The sequence below is a fragment of the Martes martes genome (genome assembly GCF_963455335.1).
Source record: "Martes martes genome assembly, chromosome: X".
NCBI lineage: Eukaryota > Metazoa > Chordata > Mammalia > Carnivora > Mustelidae > Martes > Martes martes.
Genome location: NC_137897.1, coordinates 106554622 through 106573311, shown reverse-complemented (window position 1 = coordinate 106573311; position 18690 = coordinate 106554622). Strand labels below are relative to the sequence as shown.

Here is an 18690-nt window from a genome sequence, read left to right as displayed (position 1 = left end):
TCACCCCGAGTTAAGGGTGCCGCTGTGCAGAGTCCCACCTCTTCTAGGTTTTGAGTCCAGGCTTTTGGGCATTATTAGTTTTTCTTTCTGCAGAATGAACGCCCAGGGCCACCCTCTGTTCCCCTGCACTGCACACTTGAACCCGAGCCTGCACCCAGAGGGACAGATTGCAAAGGGCATGTCCTCTTAGGGCTCATTTCCACAGTGGACTCAAGCCTTTTTTGTGTGTGTGTGGAAACGCTTATTTGTCAAGATAAAATAGGCACTTCTAGGAACGTTAGCTTTTATTGCCTAATAAGTAAACAGGCTGGAAACACTTGAGGCATGTTAACAATGCCGATGTCAAATTCATGAACTTTAGTACTTTTTTTGCAATGATTCCAATGAAGTCGAACTCTGGGTAACCTGAATTAGTTTATCTCGTGTTTTTCTAAATTAGGATTATTGGGTCCCAAACTGTTTCAAGCCTTCACGGCAGCGTGCTTAGGAGGAAGCCGGAGGGGTACGTTCCTGCTGATGAGATAGTCCCCGTGTCAAAACTGTGCATGAAGCATGAACGGGTATGAGGGCAGGAAGAGTCTGTTACTGCTCATCTTCGGAGCCGCTAATAGCTCGGGGAGAACAGAGCTGGGACACACAGAGGTTCCCAAAAGATAGCCAGCGCTCTGGTGTGTGGGCTCCCCGAAAATGAGCCACAGTGAAATTCTGACTTCACGAGGAGACAAACACTTTGTGCCTCCCTCTGTTCCCCCTTTGTTAGAAATCAGAGAATGGACAAAAATGAAGATAGCATTTCACCTGTCTTGGAGGCTCCCTTTAATCTTACTAAATTAACATATACTTAAAGCGTTTATCTCTTAGGGGGAACTTTTTTTTTTCTTATCTCCCTACCCAGGTTGTCTTCTAACCTTCCAAAACTTCCAGATCTGTTTCCCCTGACCTGCGGCTGTTACCTGGGAAAGGGCGCCTCATCAGTCATCACACAGTCATCACACGAGTCACTGGGTACAAACTTACTTCCCTTCCTGCTGGTCCCTGCCCACCCCGTGGCTGGGTCTGCCCTCCCGCAGCTCTTGCACTGATCTTAGGCTCCGACGTGTGCCCCGCAGCCGTAGGCAGGAATGAGGGTTGTCTAGCACAGAAGAAGTTTGCAAATTCCCGGGGGCCCTGCCTCTTGTCCACTAAGTCACACGCTATGACCGTGGATGGACAGATTGGGGGCGGGGATTAGATCACTGCCACAAAGCTCCTAAAACCTCTTTCATTCAAAGCATTTTATAACAGATTTGTTTTTAAAAACCGGGGCACAGCTCCTGCCACCCTAAGGGGCTGACGTCTGACCCTCAGGCCTTCAGAGAAGTAGCAGGTTCAAATGTGGTTGGAAATGTGACCGGCTGATCGCATTTTAGAGACGGCTTCCAGGATGGCAGACTGACTTTCTTGCCGTGCCTGCTTCAAAGGACACATCATTCTTCACTTAATAAGTAAGCTTCCTCTTTCAGAAAATTCCTGAACGACAGCCAACATGCTAAGAGGTGCCTACATAAACCTCAGTATCTCAGTAAGAAGTTTTGGCTCTGATGCCATCACGTACACATCAGAGAAACGTCTCATTAGAGAAGACTCAAATTGTATTCAATAACCTCTCGCCTGTGTTTTTATATGGATTTTCTCACGTATTTCTTGCTAATGTCCACTTTCCCCCTCATGCCTGAGTGGCTCAGAATTGGAAGGTTTAAGGAAACCGTGACCAGGAGGGCAAAGGAGCATTCTTCGACGTGCTCTCCCTGAGTGGCGTAACGAACAGCGCAAACAATGAACTGCAACCCAGAGGGGGAAAAAAATTCGGGTTATTTCTGGTCTGTGAATTGCTAAGTCCAACATACCGGCCCGTTAGTCACCCCATGTATAAATACTGGCTTGCAAAGAAAGGGTATATTGCTTTCCCAAGAGGTGTCGTCAGACATTTGGGAATAAACACCTAATTTGCTGCGATGAGACGGAGGTCATGAGTCATGGCTGAAAAGTGGTCTCTCACAGAATTTCATAGAAAATCAGAAAGTGGTTTTTTCCCTTAAAAACAGAAATGACTCAATGCTATTTGCAAGTTCGCTTGTATGCTGCATTTAGAGAAAAACCCATAATCTCTATCCCAGTCCTACTTTGTCCAGATACGAAGCTTTTCTTAAGGTTGTGCACATTAGGCGGGCACCTTCCTTTGATTTTCCGCCCTGGCAGCAAGAGAACAGGGGTTCTTAGTTTTTCTAGTTGTGCTAAAGTCACTGGCAGCCGGTATGTGGTCATTAGAAGTACACATTGCTCAGGTTTCACCCTTGACCAGCTCTTCTGACTACCATTTTTCAGTTATTTCAAGAACCCGACCCAGTGGGATTACTTGCTCACCCCACCATGTCATTTTCTATCCCTGCCCCCCAAAAAAGACTGCCAGGTGTGTGTGACCCACTGGGCAGTGGCTGGCAAAGGGAACGAATGGCGATGGAATAGGGCAAATGGTCTTACTTCCCTCCCCATCACCCCCGGTCTGGCCCTCAACTTGCAAGGCCAAGGGTAAAGGAACTGAATCTGCATAATCTTGCAGCCTGAAAGCATTCAATAACAAAAGTATACATTCTTGCCCTTGAAATGTCCTTTCAGTATAGGGACAGCCACTAAAAACGGATCCTGAACCAATGATCTGAGCCTCTCCTTTGTCCATACAAAACCCATTTCAGGGCAACGTGCAATTTCTTCACGTGAGGACTTCTCTCTCGTCTGCGTCACAGACCTATGAACTTAATGCAATACAAAACGACAGCTCCTGGTTTTAAAAATCATCTAACAGGTGTCAATAACCTAATTTAGTCACGTTTATCATCTCCAGATTTACATAAAGCAACAATCGTGTTTGGATTTGGCGCAAAGTAAAACCAGAGGTTGGTATGTTGTAAACAGGTCACCTTTTAAATGTATTTTCAAATGTATCTCCTAATCCGTCCCTTAATTAGTAAACAAAATGGGGGAGTTACTCTACCAGTTACCACGTGTTCAAGGTCCACTGGAACAAGTGGTACAGCTGAACACTCTGCCTGCACCCAGAGAATGTGTATGTTGGCTGATTATCACGATCTCAGGCATGTGCTACCATGTTTGTAAAATGGCTCCTGGAGGTGGGGGGCGGGAAGACAGCTCTTCAACTTTTGGAAACAAGAAAGACATTGCGTATTAATTCATTAAAGCACAGAATGCATTGCAGTGCATTTGTTTTAAAATATCTGAGGAGAAATTTCTCAAAGAATTGTCATTACTTATATTTTGATGAGCGGGCCCCTGGGTGGGTCAGTCGGTTAAGTATCTGCCTTGGGCTCAGGTTGGGATCCTGGGGTCCTGGGGTCCTGGGATCAAGTCCCCACATCAGGTTCTCTGCTCAGCGGACAGCCTGCTTCTCCCTCTTCCCTCTGTGCTCGCTCTCTCATGTAAATAAATGAAATCTTTAAAAAAATAAAATACATTTTGGTGGGCAATTACAAGTTTTCAAAAATCACTTTTCCAAAAGACTGCCACCAAAAATTACTTAGTCCCGTAATCTGAAAGCCAGGAGAGAGGACGAAGTGCCTGTTTGTAAGAGAGGGGACCGTTCCTTAGGCAGAGAGGGCAAAAGAGCCACAGCGACATTCCTGGCTTTGGAGGAAAGACAGGCAAGCGGGGTGACTTCGGAGAGCCGAGCTGTCAGTCCTTTCGCCCCTGTTCCACGGGTGTCTGTCCACGGCCAAAGGGCTTCCTTCATGTCAGGTTACAAAACAAGACGACGACTCTCACGGTCATGACGTTCTGGTGATTCTGAAATGTTGCCCCCTCTCTGATAAGAATAATTCCTAACCTGTTACACCAAAAGGATCATAGCTGCTTCTCTGTGGCAGGACTAAGCCCACCGCTCAGGGAGGGGAAGATGTGGTGGGTCACTGACGGACTTTCTCCGGCCCCATACTCAGCGGCCCTTCCCTACACACCTTAAATTCGATTTAAAGCAGTCAAGATGAACATTCCTAGCTTACAAATAACAAAGAATTGCTCCCCCCCACCGCCCACCACCACAAAATCTTTCCTTGCACAATGTCTTGCAATTTCACAGGATGTCCTGAAAACTGTAAACTATAGTCGTAAGTTTAGATTTAAAAAAAACAAAACAAAACCCACAAGCCACTCACACTGCCTTTTGTCTCTGAAACAACAATAGAAAGCAAGGACAGAACAGAGATGAACTAGGACTTATTTAGCCTCTAGACAAGCCTAAAATCATTTCATTAAAAAGTATCTTTAAGTCGAGTGATGGATTCACTGCTGCAAGAAAACTGTGCTCGACAGAAGATAAAGAAGAGGAAGCTTTACCTGAGTGCCTATGGGAAGCCATGGCTTAGAGACCAAGTTCAGGAGCAGCACCTAGACCCGTCTCTTCCCTCGACCCCAGCTGATAAGGCTGTGGCTCATTTGTGAACATACATTTAAGGGGAAGCGGCTAACACAAAAATAACCGAGAGCAGATGGCCCACCCCTCCCCAGAGATCACAACCTTAATCCCACTAGAAAATTCTTAACCATTTTAGGTGATCCAAGGGAGAAGAATAGGACCCAGTAAAAATACCAAACACTACATATAAATACCTGTGGGGCTACTCAGCATCCAAATTAGCTCCAGAGCCAGAGAGGCCACATAGAAAGTCATCCCTGTACCGGAATAAAATTTGGACTCGGCTCTGGCATAGCTTAACGCTGAGCCACCCTTATGAATCCACTTCATATGCCTAAACAGCCTGCGCTGGGCCCTAGGAAGAACTCATTTTTGTGCTGCTAACGAGAGAAAGAACCATAAGGGACAGACTTATGGTAACCAGTGTAATTAAAAGGTGTTAGACACTAGGAATACAGAGGTCGGGGGCATTCTCCACTGCTCCTTGCTATGTACCAGACACCAGCAGAAGAGTGAAAGAGCCACTCTAGCCACACATCTCCTCAGTGTCAGAGGACAGACGGACACCTGTATAGTCACCATGTACACAAGGAAGATACTTTGTCCCACAGATGAAATCTCCTGCTTTCAGTGTCAGGGACAACAAAAGTAAAAAAAAAAAAAAAAAAAAGGGATGAAAATGAAGAGAGTGACCTAACGTGTCGTAACAGCTGGAGGATGGCCTCTAAGTCCCTCCATGACCCCGTGCCCGCTCCTTCTCTGCCCTTATCCCACCCGTCCCCACACCCACCCGCACCCTTCACTCGAGCCTCACCCTAGCTTCCCTGCTGGTCTCTGCACCCTCCAGACACGCCCCACCTCGGACCCCAACACCCGCTCCCCCAGCATGGGGTACTCCTCTACCTCCTTCCTGGCTTTGCTCCAAGTTACTTTCAGGGACATCTCACCGCACCACCTATTTAAAACTGCAACCGCGCTCCCTGCCCCACTCTCTCTCTGCTTCCCCAGTGTATTCCCCACAATAAGTGTCTGCTGAGAAATGAATTAAGAGAAGCAGAAAGCGTTCATCAAGCCTCATATCAAACTAACACACAGTCCCACCTGGAACCCAGAAAGCGTCTCTGGCTGCTGAACATGAAGGAAGGCCTCCGACCTTCACTCACGGGCAGGCCCTGGGCTCAGTACCATATAGACACTGCCTTGTCTAGCGCATGTCACTGGTTTCAGCCCAGTTCTGGGCCCCCACCCACCCCCAGCAGGCGGGGGGCCGGTCTTGTCTCCTCTCCCCAGCCTGCAGCAGCTGAGCCAGAAGTGCTTCATGGATATGTGCACGAATGAGTTTTATGATGATTGTGCTCTTCAAATGTTTAATGAAAAAGTTATTCTTGGGGCGCCTGGGTGTCGCAGTCCGTTAAGCAACCAACTCTTGGTTTCGGTGCAGGTCCGGATCCCAGGGTCATGAGATCGAGCCCTGTGGCAGGCTCTGTGCTCAGTACAGAGTCTGCTGCCTCTCTCTCTGGCTCTCTCTCTGTCTCTCCCTCTGCCCCTCCCCTAGCTCATGTTCGCTCTCTCAAATAAATAAATCTTTAAAAAAAATGCACATGAGCAGGGGGAGGCACAGAGGGAGAGGGAGAAAGAGTGTCTCAAGCAGGCTCCCTGCTGAGCCCAGAGCCCGACATGGGGCTTGATCTCCCAACCCTGAGATCAACACCTGAGCTGAAACCAAGAGTCAGACTCTTTTTTTTTTAAAAAGATTTTATTTATTTATTGGTTAGAGAGAGAGCGTGAGCGAGCGCGCACAGGCAGACAGAGTAGCAGGCAGAAACAGAGGGAGAAGCAGGCTCCCCACCGAGCAGGGAGCCGGATGTGGGACTCGATCCCAGGACGCTGGAATCATGACCTGAGCCGAAGGCAGCCGCTTAACCAACTGAGCCACCCAGGCGTCCCAAGAGTCAGACTCTTAACCGACTGTGCCACCCAGGTGCCCTGAGTAAGTTTATTCTGAAAGACAGCTGAAGCTCTAAGTCCTAGTTAGCTAGAAAATGCCAGAACAAAAAAACCTAGGAGGTCGCAGGCAAATTTATTATGTGTTCGGTCCAGGAATCAGCCTGGGAGAAGGGGGGTGACTCCCAACCCGCCACATCCCCTTTCTCAGTGGTCTGATGAAACTCGACAGGGAGACTGGCCGGCTGGGACCACGCGGCACCCCTGAAGTAAAGGTCCCTGAAATAAAGGTCGCCTGGTGGAACCACGTGTGTCGTAGCAGGTAATTGACCTTTATGAACCGGAAACCAGACTTGAGCGAGGAGCGTTTGAGGCCGAGGTTCCCCGCGGGAAGCCAGTCCTGGCTTCAGGCCTCGCATCAGGACAAGTGCAGGAGCTCGTCAGCGTCCTGAAAAGTCCCAACAGACCACGGACAGACAGACGGCCTCACCGAGTTAGCAAACCACCAGAAACCTATTTTGTCCGAAACACGAGAGAAAATACATAAACCAGAGAGTCTCTTTCTGACCCGTTATTAGCTGGCGGCCGAGGACAAGCCGGTCTGAGCGGGCGCCCGGGCCTGCGTCTCCCCCCACCCCGCCCCACCAGCCGAACCCCCCTCGTTCCTTCCCAAGCCTCAGGAAGCACGGACAGGGGTCCCCCCGGCTCGGGGCCCCAAGTCAGAGCCCCACTTTCACAAAACCCAGACAGAAAAGGGCCCTGGTGAGGTGACGAAGGGCTCCGCGTGCGGAGGGCTGGTAACTCTGCCCTGCCTGGGGCCAGGGACTCAAGGACCGAACAGTTGCTGCTTTCGTTAGCATCTGAGCCGAGTGGAGTTCGTTACACGTCACCAGAGTGATGTTTAATGGTCTCCTCCGCGATCGCCGTGGTGATCACGAGGCGCCCGCGCGGACCGCTGCTGGGCTGGCTGCCGTCTGAGGAACGGACCCCGTCGCCGCCCGAAGGCCGCGCTCCCGCCTTCTCTCCTCTCTCGCTCTGGCGGGCGATCTTTCAGGGAGGGTCAGGCCTCAGAACCCCTGAGCTTCCTCTCCAGAGCGATCCTCCGAGAACCACTCGGTTCCGCGGCTGGCTGTCTGTCTGCTTCTGCCCTCCAGCTGCTCTGCAGCCGGCCCCCCCCCCCACCCTGGGCTCCGCCTGCAGGGGCCGCCACCCCCGCCTTCGCCTTGGTGTAGTTTACGAGGCAAACACTGCCCGGATGTCCCGCTGGGTGGCACGAGCCATTTTTCTGGTCACAAAGAGCACGAGGCCGTCCTTCCTTCCAAAGCGCATCGACACTGGGCATGAGGTGCCGCGAGGGCGAGGCAGGGCGAGGCAGGGCACACGAGGGGGCCCCGAGACTCGGCAGCGGCCCGAGCTCCGCGTGCGGGCTCAGGTAGGGCTTGGGGGACCTGAGGGTCTGGGAGCCGGCCCGGAGGACGGGTCAGAGGGGCGCTCTGAGGACAGGCACGGCGAGCAGGGCCGGAGAGCGCGGGCCACTCCAGAGGCATCAGGAGCTGGCGACATGGGGGGGGGTTTGGGGGGGCCTGGAAGAAGTGGGGGGAGGGAGGATGGGGGGGAGGCCAGAGGCAGGGAGATAGCCTGGAAGGGTACCGCTGGGGCCCGATGGGGTGACACGGGGCGGATGGCGGGCAGGAGGAGAAGGGCCCGGGAAGACAAGGAAGCGCTAGGTATGCGGGCCCCGGCTGAGGCGGGTGGGGAGGGGACCCTCGGAGGCGCAGGGTCGTGGGGGTCAGGGCAACCGTGGGGGGGGGTAGCCTGGGACACGGAGCCAGCAGGAGGAACAGTGGCACTGTGTCTGGGCCCTTGTGAGGAGGTTCTTCTGAGGGATCCACAGCTCGCCCCCTTGGGGGTGAAGATCTGAGCTGTTGCGTTGAGAGAGAGAGAGGGGACAGGGGCCTGACAGTGTGGGGCCGGGGGAGTCGCGTTTGTGGGCCTTCCCGCGGGGCAACCCGACCCCGCGCTCGCGACCTCAGGGACACCACACCCCGGGGACCTACGAGTCAAACACAGCCAATTCGGTGACCCGGATGGCCCACACCGCGGGAGCGTCCACGTCTCGCAGCCTGGCTGGTGGCGCCCTCCTCCCTCTCCTATAGTCTCCTCTGACCAAAGAAATTTCCAAAGGGTTGAAAACGTATTCCCATGAGTGCGGCCAGAGGCCAGAGCCCGACAACCACGTGGGATGGAGCGTGTACACACACCAGGGGCCTCATCCTCGCCCATTCGCACACCCGCCCTCGTCTGCCCAAGCCCACGACTGATGAAAACACTGGACCAGGGCTTTTTTCCTCCACAGAAGTCTGTCTGGCCACTAGGCCCTCCGCCAACAATTTTACTGAGTGACTCTCCAACCGCGAGCTTCGGGCAGCTAGTCATGCACTATGATATGATGGGATTCCACGGCGGGCTCTCCGGAGTATCTCTTGTCCCGTGTGCTCTTGCCAGCAAAGGCCCGGTACAACTTCAGCCATCTCATGTTCCTGTCAATCTGTAGGGTGGGAAGAGGACTTTTTCCTACTGACAAGTCAAATTTTGCAAAGTCACTGCGCTTAAATGTCATAGTCATAATTCGGGGCAAACGCGTGAAGATGTAAAAGGAGGGAGGCCCCCCCAAGAGCCACACAGGGGGCGACTTCATCATGCAAGATCCAAAAGAAAGCAAAGCCCCAGAGAACTGTGCCTCCCCAAAGGCTCCCCGAATTGCAGGGCAAAGGAAAAGGAAGGCCCACGAAAGGCAAAGGCCTGCCACCAACGAGGTCAGCTATGGGCAGCGGAAGACCCCGTACAGAGCCAAGCACCTCAAAAATGCTCATCATGCCGGAGAAGACCTGTCCACCTCATACTGCACCAGGGCTCACGTGGTTTCCTTGTAATTTCTCTTGCTTGGAGAGAACTGAAACACGAGCCGCGGCCTGCACTATTTGATTTTTGAAAATGTCACTCTAGGATTAGGAAGAGTTTTATTTTCTTATTTTTTAAGGTTTTATTTATTTATTTGATACAGACAGCGAGAGAGGGAACACAAGCAGGGGGAGAGGCAGAGGGAAAAGCAGGCTTCCCGCTGAACAGGGAGCCCGATGCGGGGCCTGAGCCCAGGAGCCTGGGATCATGACCCGAGCCGAAGGCAGATGCGTAAGGACTGAGCCACCCAGGCGCCCCCAGGAAGAGTTTTAAATGTCTCCTCCTCCTGGAGTCTGCCCCCTAGAGTCTCACCGACATGTAGGAATGATCCCAACAACATCCTATAGATATTTGTATGGGCCTCTGACCAGAAATCACCATCGGGACAATCAATGTTGAACAAATGACTTTCAAAGTAAGCCACTATAATGACTTCAGATTAAAAAAAAATAAAGGAGTGGCACTTAAAACAGAAAATAAAGAGGAAAATGACTTAAGCAAAGAAACAGAAACCAAGAAGAGTTTTAGAAGGAAATACGTAATGTGAATGCAGAATCTCAGATCAGATGAAAATAAATGTTTCATGAAACTGAGAAGCTAGCCAGGATAAATCTTTGTCCTATTTTAGGTGTTAAAATTCTCTTCCAGTCTATTTCTACCACCCACTTGTGATGTTTCTGTTTTATTTCCATGTTGCCATGTGCCATGACTCAAAACACCCTTTCAATCATGCTAAGTCCTGGCATTCACCGAGCCCACCTGTTAGGGACATTTCAAGCCTCAGATAGATGCTTGAGGGCGAGACATTCCGTGACCCCAGTCTATAATTCACCCGGCTGATTAATACCCACAACAGGAAAGGACAGGACCTCGAAAAGCTCCCATCTCTTCATTCTTAATGCTGCTAACTGGGATTGGCTGCCTTGACCAGAGATGTCCTCACAGCACCGCAAGAGCCCTGCTTCCTGCAGGGAGAGCTCACCTAGTAACACATACCCTGTCTTCACTTACCAAAAGACTGTAACTACCATGCTACCCTATCACGCACCGCTGTGGCCCTGGAATTCAGGGCAAAGGTCAGAAACCCTTGTGAGTAGCTCTGTGGGGTACGGTCATGAGGCACAGAGTGGCAGTGAGGGCACAGGAGGAAGGAGATGAAGCAGGGATCTGGGGGTCAAGCGAGAAGTCCACAGGCAACAGCACTGAGAGAGGATGATCCAGGTTTCTGGAGGGTCGGAAGGACATCACGGTGAAAGCCTCGCTCGGTCCCCCCCTGCCTGCCAGGTCTCCCGAGGGCCATGATCTGGCTGTCTGAGCAGTACTGCAGCCCAGATTCGAAGGCCACACTCACAGGCAGACCCGGGAGGGTGGTGGCCCCCCGTGATTCACGTCTGAGGGAGCAAACGTGACTGGCTTTCTGGGACAAGGACTGCTGTGTGTGCAAGGACGGGCCTTATACCGTGAAAATGCCACAGCGAGACCAGAGTAAAGGCCGGTGTGATCTCGTGGGTGGCCCGCCATGACCTCACTGCCCCGAAGGGTAGCTTGTTTTCTCTGTCAGTCCACATGGTGAGGATGGAGTCTAGCGGGCGGGGTCTGTGTGCGATGCCCCCCGTCACAGAGACGGCGTAACGACACAGTTGGAAATGACCAGGCCCAGCCACCCCACTTGACAGGGAGGAAAACTAAAGCCCAGAGATGGGACATGACCTGCTTCACTGCCTTATCAGCAGCTCCAGACCTGGAACCTGAGCGTCCGGACCCCCGACGCCCTGTCCCCCGCACATCAGGCTGCTCAGTCACGCTACTGTCAAACTTGGGAACGCAGTTTATGGTCCCCTGACTTCTGAGGGTCATCGGCAGGGGCGAGCTGTCTGGGTCACAGACCTCCAGGCTCAGGGACGGCGGTCCGATTCGCAGGTGAAACACCTGGCAGGTCCTCTCCTGCTACTGCAACAGTCCAGTCAGAGACCAGACACTTGAGCTGAGGCAACCGGGAAGGAGCCAAGACAGGGAAGGTACAGGTTGATGGAGGAGCAAAGGGCCCACCTACAACAGCTGACACACAAGGAGCACGAGTGAGTGGTTCCAAACCTCTTGAAGTCAAGCAATGCGCTCACCATGCCAGGCCGCGGGTACGTGAATAGAATGACGGGAACACAGAGTCCGGCAAATAGAACATGAGAAGGAGTCTGCAGCTACAGTGGCAGGAGCCACCAAAGGTCACACACTTGGAAAGATGACCTCGTATTTACCTCAAATCCCAAGCTTTCTTGTTCGTGTTCAAGCCGTGTGAGAGTCAAAGAACAAATACGTGAATATGGACCAAGTGTAGAGGAGCCCAGCCGGTCTCAGGTACGGAGAAGGAAACCAGGGCCCAGGGCGAGGACGCCACCGCATTCCATGGGATGCAGATCAGATGGTGTAGACTGGGCCGTCGTGATTTTTGAGGGCATCCGTGAAAGAAATTCAAACCTTAATTTTTATACAAGACTGTCTGAACTAACGTTGTTCTAAGACAAACAACATGGGATTTGCCCTGAGTTTAATACAGCTGTATCTGTTTTCTCAAGTTTCAGGGGAACAGTGTAGTGGCTAAGGGCATGGACTTTGGAGACAGAAGGCCTAGAATCGAATCCCGTCTCCACCACTTACTGGTTGTGTGCCAGCAAATTCTACTTAATGTCTCTGTGCCTCAGTTTGCTCCTCTGTAGAATGGGGATAACAGGAGCACCTATGTCAATAGGGCTGCTGTAAGCACGATATACTGCTATTTATTCAATTATATTCTACAAGTGAGGATTCCTGAGCAGCAGATTCCTGCAAAAGAAAAACTTCTTTTCGAGCTTACCACTTCACAGAGGACATGTGGAAAAGAGGTAAGAGCCCACCTAGAAGGGTTACAGCGTGAGAGGTCTCCATGAGGACAATTTTAAATGTCCTAAGGACTCAGGGCAATGAGCCTCTGGCAGCACGACAGCCCAGGCATGGACACAGAGGGTCTAGGAGCAGATGGCGGACACCTAGGGAGAATGAGACTGCTCTCTTGATCCTCTAGTGAAAACAGAAGACCCCTTATGTCTAGGGGTGGGGAGGGATTTTTCCCTACATCCCTCCAACCAATGAGGCCCAGTGAGCCCAATGGATGATGAGACTTCCCAACACAACAAATGAAGGCTTGCTCTGATGGGACTACTTAATGAGGAAGGCCATCCGTGGATCGCATCTCCGATCTTAAGTTGGCCCATGCCGATCAACGAGAAGAGGCTACCTGTACCATCAGAAACAGCAGCTCTGGCCATAACATAGGTTAGTTTTGTATGTAATACGTAAATTAACTCTGAACGAATGCCAAGGGCATGGGTCTCAAAGACCTGTCTTAGGGGCGTCCAGGTGGCTCAGTCAGTTAAGCGTTTGACTCTTGGTTTTGGCTCAGATCCTGATCTCAAGGTTGTGGGATCGAGCCCCGCATCAGGCTCCACACTCAGCGGGCAGTCCACTTAGGATTCTCTCCCTTTCCCTCTCCCTCTCCCCCTGCCCCTCTTTCCACTCATGTTCTCTCTAAAATAAATAAATAAAATCTTCAAAAAAAAAAAGGAAAAAAAGAAACCACCATCTTATCATCTTACTAGGCCACGCAGAGGAAGGGCTCAGCAGCAGACCTGAGGTGAGCTGGTGTGCAGAGAGACTTGGCTTGAGTGAGCACAGTACGGCCTGAGGTCTCGGGGGTGTCAGAACTGCAAGACACATCATCTCCCCCGCTCCTGACCAAAGACACGTTGTGGTCAACCTCCCATGCCCACCCCAAGAGGAATTGGGTTGAAGCTCCCAGAGTTGGGAACACTGACACAACACTGTTACCTGCCCAACCCACAGACAGGCCAGCTGCCACGATGGGAACTGTCCTGCTGGGGGACAGTCCGTAGTGCCACAGCACCTGTGAAGGACGAGCGACTAGGGGGAGGAGGAGTTATGTCTGTCAGGCCCACTGGTCTCCCCTCCTTTTACAAAGGGCTCCTTAAACCCTATGACTCAGCTCAACCCAGGAGAATACAAGAAAGGGAAAGGGAGTGGCTCCTGGGAACAGGGAGGCAGGATGGGGCCGGGGGCTCCTCTGAGATCAGTTACTGGGAGAGAAAGGGCAAGAGTAGTCGGAACGGTTCCCTGAGGCTCCTTTCCAAGCTGCCGTGGCCTTCTGTCCCAGTGGCACGGACCGGGGAAGGCCTCTAGCCGCAACACCTCGAGCCCATGTACCACAAGTCCTTAATATGGAGCAGGGTTTCGTTTGTCGGGGTCACCAATATTCCCCAATGAAATGAGATCACTGGCGAGTGTCAGGGAAAGCAGCTAAAGGACAGAAGGCCCCTGGTGTCATCAGTGACACTATGTGAAATATTTTACAATGGAAGTATTTCTTAAGTGGGAACAGAAGGAAGTTGTTCACGGCTTCATATGTTCACGGTGATTCTTTTTTTTTTTTTTTAAAGCTGCTACCTCTAAAGATTTTTTTTTATTTATTTGACAGAGAGAGAGAGAGAGATCACAAGTAGGCAGAGAGAGGGGGGAAGCAGGCTCCCTGCTGAGCAGAGAGCCCGATGCGGGGCTCGATCCCAGAACCCCGGGATGATGACCCGAGCCGAAGGCAGAGGCTTAACCCACTGAGCCACCCAGGTGCCCCCACGGTGATTCTTAAAGTTTCCACGTTCCTGACTCCACCAAGTTGCTGTTCAGTTTATGTATTAAGGTCCATTTTACGCACCATAAAATTCACCGTTGCAAAGTGCACACCTCAGTGGTTTTTAGCATCTTTGTAAAGTCGTGCAAACATTGCCCTCATCTGATTCCAGAACATTTTCGACACCAAGAAAGATACCCTGTGGCCATCGGCAGTCACTCCAGGCACCCCCCCTTTCCTCCAGCCCTCCAGCGACCACTTGTCTGCTTCCTGTGTGGGGAGCTACCGATTCTGGACACTTCATACCAATGCAATCATACGATGTGTGTGATCCTCTGTGCCTGCCTTCCCTTCACGAAGCCTGTTCTTTCCAAGTTTCATCCGAGCTGTAGCAGGTACAGCCCTTCGTTGTATCTTCCTGCCGAATAATAGCGCATTGTGCGGCTACGCCACACCCTGTTTATTCACTCGTCTGGTGGCGGACAGGAGCGGTTTTGGCTTTCTCGCTGTTGTGAATAATGCTGCTCCTGAACCTTCTGTTTTGTGTATGGATTTCCTTTATTTTTGAAATAGCAAAATGTTTTTTTAAAAGGTACAAGAGAGTCTAGAGTGAAAAATCTTTTTGTCCTGCCTGTCCCCAGACACCTACTTTGTCTCTCTCCATCAGTCACCAACGATACCAGTGTCGTCTTAGGGTTCTAGAGATACTGGGCCTAGGAAAAGAGGGAGCTGTATACGTCTGGTCTTCTTCCCTTTTTAAAAACATAACGGTGATGCACTACACATACTCTATTCTACACCTTGCCTTTTGGACTTAATATATTTTCAAGAGGTTTGCATGTGAGAGCATAAAGAGCTTCCGACTTTTACAAGGTACCTAGTATTCGGCTGGGCAGACACTCCGCAATTGTCTTCATTGGTCCCTTACTGAAAGACACTTGAGTTGTTCTCAGCCTGTTATTACAAACAACGAACCAACTCATAAAAGTAGTAAGTTCATTTCATCGGATTGCCTTCCCCTCACACCCAGCAGGGGTTGGACGCACGGGCGAGTTGCGATTTACAAGGGATGCAAGGGAGCCAGTGGGTTGGGTGCCCCCCCACCAAAGCTTACTGAAATGGCAGATTATTTTTGTCCTCATGGGGAGGATGCCATCTGGAAGTCCCATGCCAACTATGCTAAGGTTACCCTGAGTTAATAAGCCACCCAGACAGGAAGTGGCTTTTGATTCCAACTTTAGTGCTCTTTGCACCAAACCTCAATGCCTCGCCAGTGAATTACAAAACAAGAAAGGGAGTTAAACACTTATCCGGACAACGCACACGCACGCTCACATTGCTGGCCGTGCGGGGGAGGGGTCCCTGGCCCGGCACCGATGGGGCACTCCGTGCTCATCAAGTCTTTGGGCTGAGAAGCTATAAAGTATATATGGTACCTGATTTTCAAATGTTTGTGTTCTCCTCTGTTTTTAAAAAACGCAAGGCAGCTGCTGGGCTGGGGGTTACAATGGAGCGATCTGAGGCGGCCACGAAGCCTGGCGGGTGATTAGACCAGGACTGTGTCCCTGGCGCGCACCGCCAGCCCAGTGCCTGGCTCTGACTCACAGGCCTGACCTTCAGGCCACACGCTGGGAAAAGAGAACCCCAGCCTCGTTCCTCGCAGAAACCGGGTAGGGATTTTCTGGCCTCTATCTGCAGCAAGGTTTTAAATGAACCCCGTGAGTGTTCCTTCTTGAAAGCAAGAGAGCAGCTCGATGTCCGTGGCCTCAAAAGTCCGTCTTTCCTGAAATGGGCGCTTATTCCAAGGTCATCACTAATCCCGGGCCAGGTGACCCGGGTTCTCTTCATCCCTGACCTACCAGCTGAGACCAACGAGAGAAAGAAATGTCCCCAGCACCGCACTCTGATCTCCCAGTGGACACTGGACAAGTTAACTCTTTGGAGTTCAGGAAAAAGGGCAAACGTTTATGAATCAGCGTTAATATATGCAAACCGATCTAGAAGCATGCTTCCCAGCTATTTCGGTTAGATGTGAAAACAGGGGTCCTCAGTCATAGGGTTGTAGCAATTCAGTGTGGCAAACCGGGAGTATTATAAAAATCATGAAACCAAATTAATTTTAATTCACTTCAAACTGTCTATTTGTTTAACATCACAAATTAATGCTGAAGCCCATATAAGCGATCATACTGGGTCAGGAAGTGGACAGGGAAGAGCTTAATTCAGGAGCTTAACCTCGGCAAAGCCAATTACAAGTGGACTTTGTGAAAACAGAGATTAGAGTATAAAAGTGAAATTAACTTTAAGCTTTCATTTAATGAAAAGACCTGGGAGTGTTTTGTTGACTTGACTGTTTTGTAACTCAAGGAACGAGCAATAGATGTGGAATCAGAAATCCCAGAGAGAATTCTTGGCTTTGTTGGTTCATTTCCCTTCCCCATTGATACGATGGGGATGTTAATACCGATCGGATTGTTTTAGGAACTGAATTAAATCGTCTGTGCCCTGGTACTGTCCGAAATGAAAAGGAACACTGAAAAGACAGATGTGTCAAAGAAAAGAAAAATACATACATCTATCACGCTTTGTACCCAAGCAGGTAGTGTCTCCTCGCTTTTCAAGTGGATCTAAGTTTTCACATGATTCACACCCCACGAGTCTCACAAAAAAATACACCTATTGGGGGCACCTGGGTGGCTCAGTGGGTTAAGCCTCTGCCTTCGGCTCAGGTCATGATCTCAGGGTCCTGGGATCGAGTCCCGAATCGGGCTCTCTGCTCAGCAGGGAGCCTGCTTCCTCCTCTCTCTCTCTGCCTACCTGTGGTCTCTGTCAAATAAATAAATAAAATCTTTAAAAAAAATACACCTATATCATGCACCATGAAATCTAGGAGCAGATCACTGGGAAGAGAATGACAACCTCTGTGACGGGGATTCTGTGTCCTGAGCCCACACCTCTCAGGACAGAGAATTCAGAAAGGAGTCATATGGGCATTTCACTTTCAATTAGGGTCTAGCTCTTTAATCCTCTTGTATTTCGTTACGATTTCATTCTCTGCAAAGACACAAGGGCCTGGGAACAAATGTGTAATAGGCAAGCTCCACATAATCTTGGCTCTTGGCTTTGATCTACTAATCAAAGGCATACCTCCTCCTCTGCACACTTGAAGAGGGGCAATTTCAGTTGCTTTGGGTCTCTGACATGGTTTACCCTTCCATCTCCACAAAGAGAATAATTTGGAAAACACTCAACAACAGAAAAAATTACCCCAAGGTTAGTCTGAAGACTTCTATCCTGGAAAAAGCAAAGAAAACAAGGAGCACTTTTTATTTCTGTTGTGGAAAGGGCTGGAGATTTAGTAACAACTTGAAGAAGTGAGTTAATCCCTTTGTAACGCGGCCAAGACAGGGTTTATTTTCCTACTGTTATGATGGTAACTTAGAACACACAGGACAACAATATCAAATATCAATTCCCTCCAGAGCTGTAACTTTCTAAATGTAGTAAGTAGTAATTTGTCAAGATCATCATTCGACATACAAATAATTTCTACATAGTCATTTGAACCTCCATGCCACGTTCTGTATCACATCCTCAAATGCTATATAAACCAGGTACTGTTTTCATGAAAGAAGGCTACAGGTGGTACAGAGGGATAAACTGAGACATTAAAAAGATTAAGTGTCTTGCCTTAAATGAGGGGGGGCGAGGTCAAACCAAGAATAGAAGCACAAGTTTTGTCACCTGTCCTAATCATAAATCTAGACAACTGTCCACCTTCCTGCTAGCAGTAAGTACACAGTCTAACCCATTTCGATGTGTTTTAAAAAACACGTTTTTGCAAGGAAAAGATGCACCTTCTGAAAGGATCTGTGGAAATGTTTAATGAAGGTGGTACTGTACATGGGACGACAGAACATAAAGTATTCGTACCTAGAACAACCCTTTTCAAAAATTAAACCTGATTCATGATAGCACCTGATCGTTAATGAAATAATTCAAGCACCTGAGCTGTAACAAAATCTAGCAGCAGTTGTAAGCTGCTCTAGTATAGCGAAGACAACTCGTCTGCTGCATTGTCATGCTCATGCCACGGACTCCAAACGGGCCAGTCACATTCTGAGATCAAAGACCAAGTCTGGGTGCCTGTGGGGCTCAGTTGGTTGGGCATCTGCCTTTGGCTTGGGTTGTGATCCCAGGGTCCTGGGATCCAGTCCCATGTCAGGCTCCTTGCTTGATGGGGAGCGTGCTTCTCCCTCTGCCTCTGCGTCTGCCTCTCCCCCTGCTTGTGTAAGCATTCCCCCCATCTCTCTCCCCACTCAGACAAATAAATAAACGAATAAAATCCTTAGAAAGAAAAACAAACAAACAGAAGAGCAATTAGGGACTCCCGGGTGGCTCAGTGGGTTAAGCATCTGCCTTCAGCTCAGGTCATTATTCCGGAGTCGCGGGACTGAGTCCCGTGTCGGGCTCCCTGCTCAGCGGGGAGTCGGCTTCTCCCTCTCCCTCTGCTTCCTGCTTCCCCTGCTTATACTGTCTCTTTCTCTCTCTCTGTCAAATAAATAAAAATCTTAAAAAACCAACCAACCAAAGAGCAAGTCAATGGTAGAGAGGAATCACAAAGTACATATTGTTCTATGGTGCC

General features: G+C 50.2%; 1 protein-coding gene across 7 annotated transcripts in view; it reads right to left on the bottom strand.

Annotated features, from left to right (window-relative positions):
• Nucleotides 1–18690, bottom strand: part of FHL1 (four and a half LIM domains 1) — a 61115-nt gene that overhangs the window by 7577 nt on the left and 34848 nt on the right. For 2 of the 7 annotated variants that reach the window (XR_013966324.1, XM_080795837.1), the window contains exon 1: nucleotides 4387–4495. The exons of 2 other annotated variants lie outside the window; for them this stretch is intronic. Coding sequence is in view for 4 of the 5 variants with exons in the window: in XM_080795837.1 (XP_080651963.1) it covers nucleotides 4387–4408 (22 nt within the window). In the remaining variant the exon portion in view is untranslated. Of the gene's footprint in view, nucleotides 1–4386; nucleotides 4608–4659; nucleotides 4748–18690 lie in introns of those variants that run through there. 3 more of the 7 variants (XM_080795839.1, XM_080795840.1, XM_080795834.1) reach the window with 3 other exon arrangements.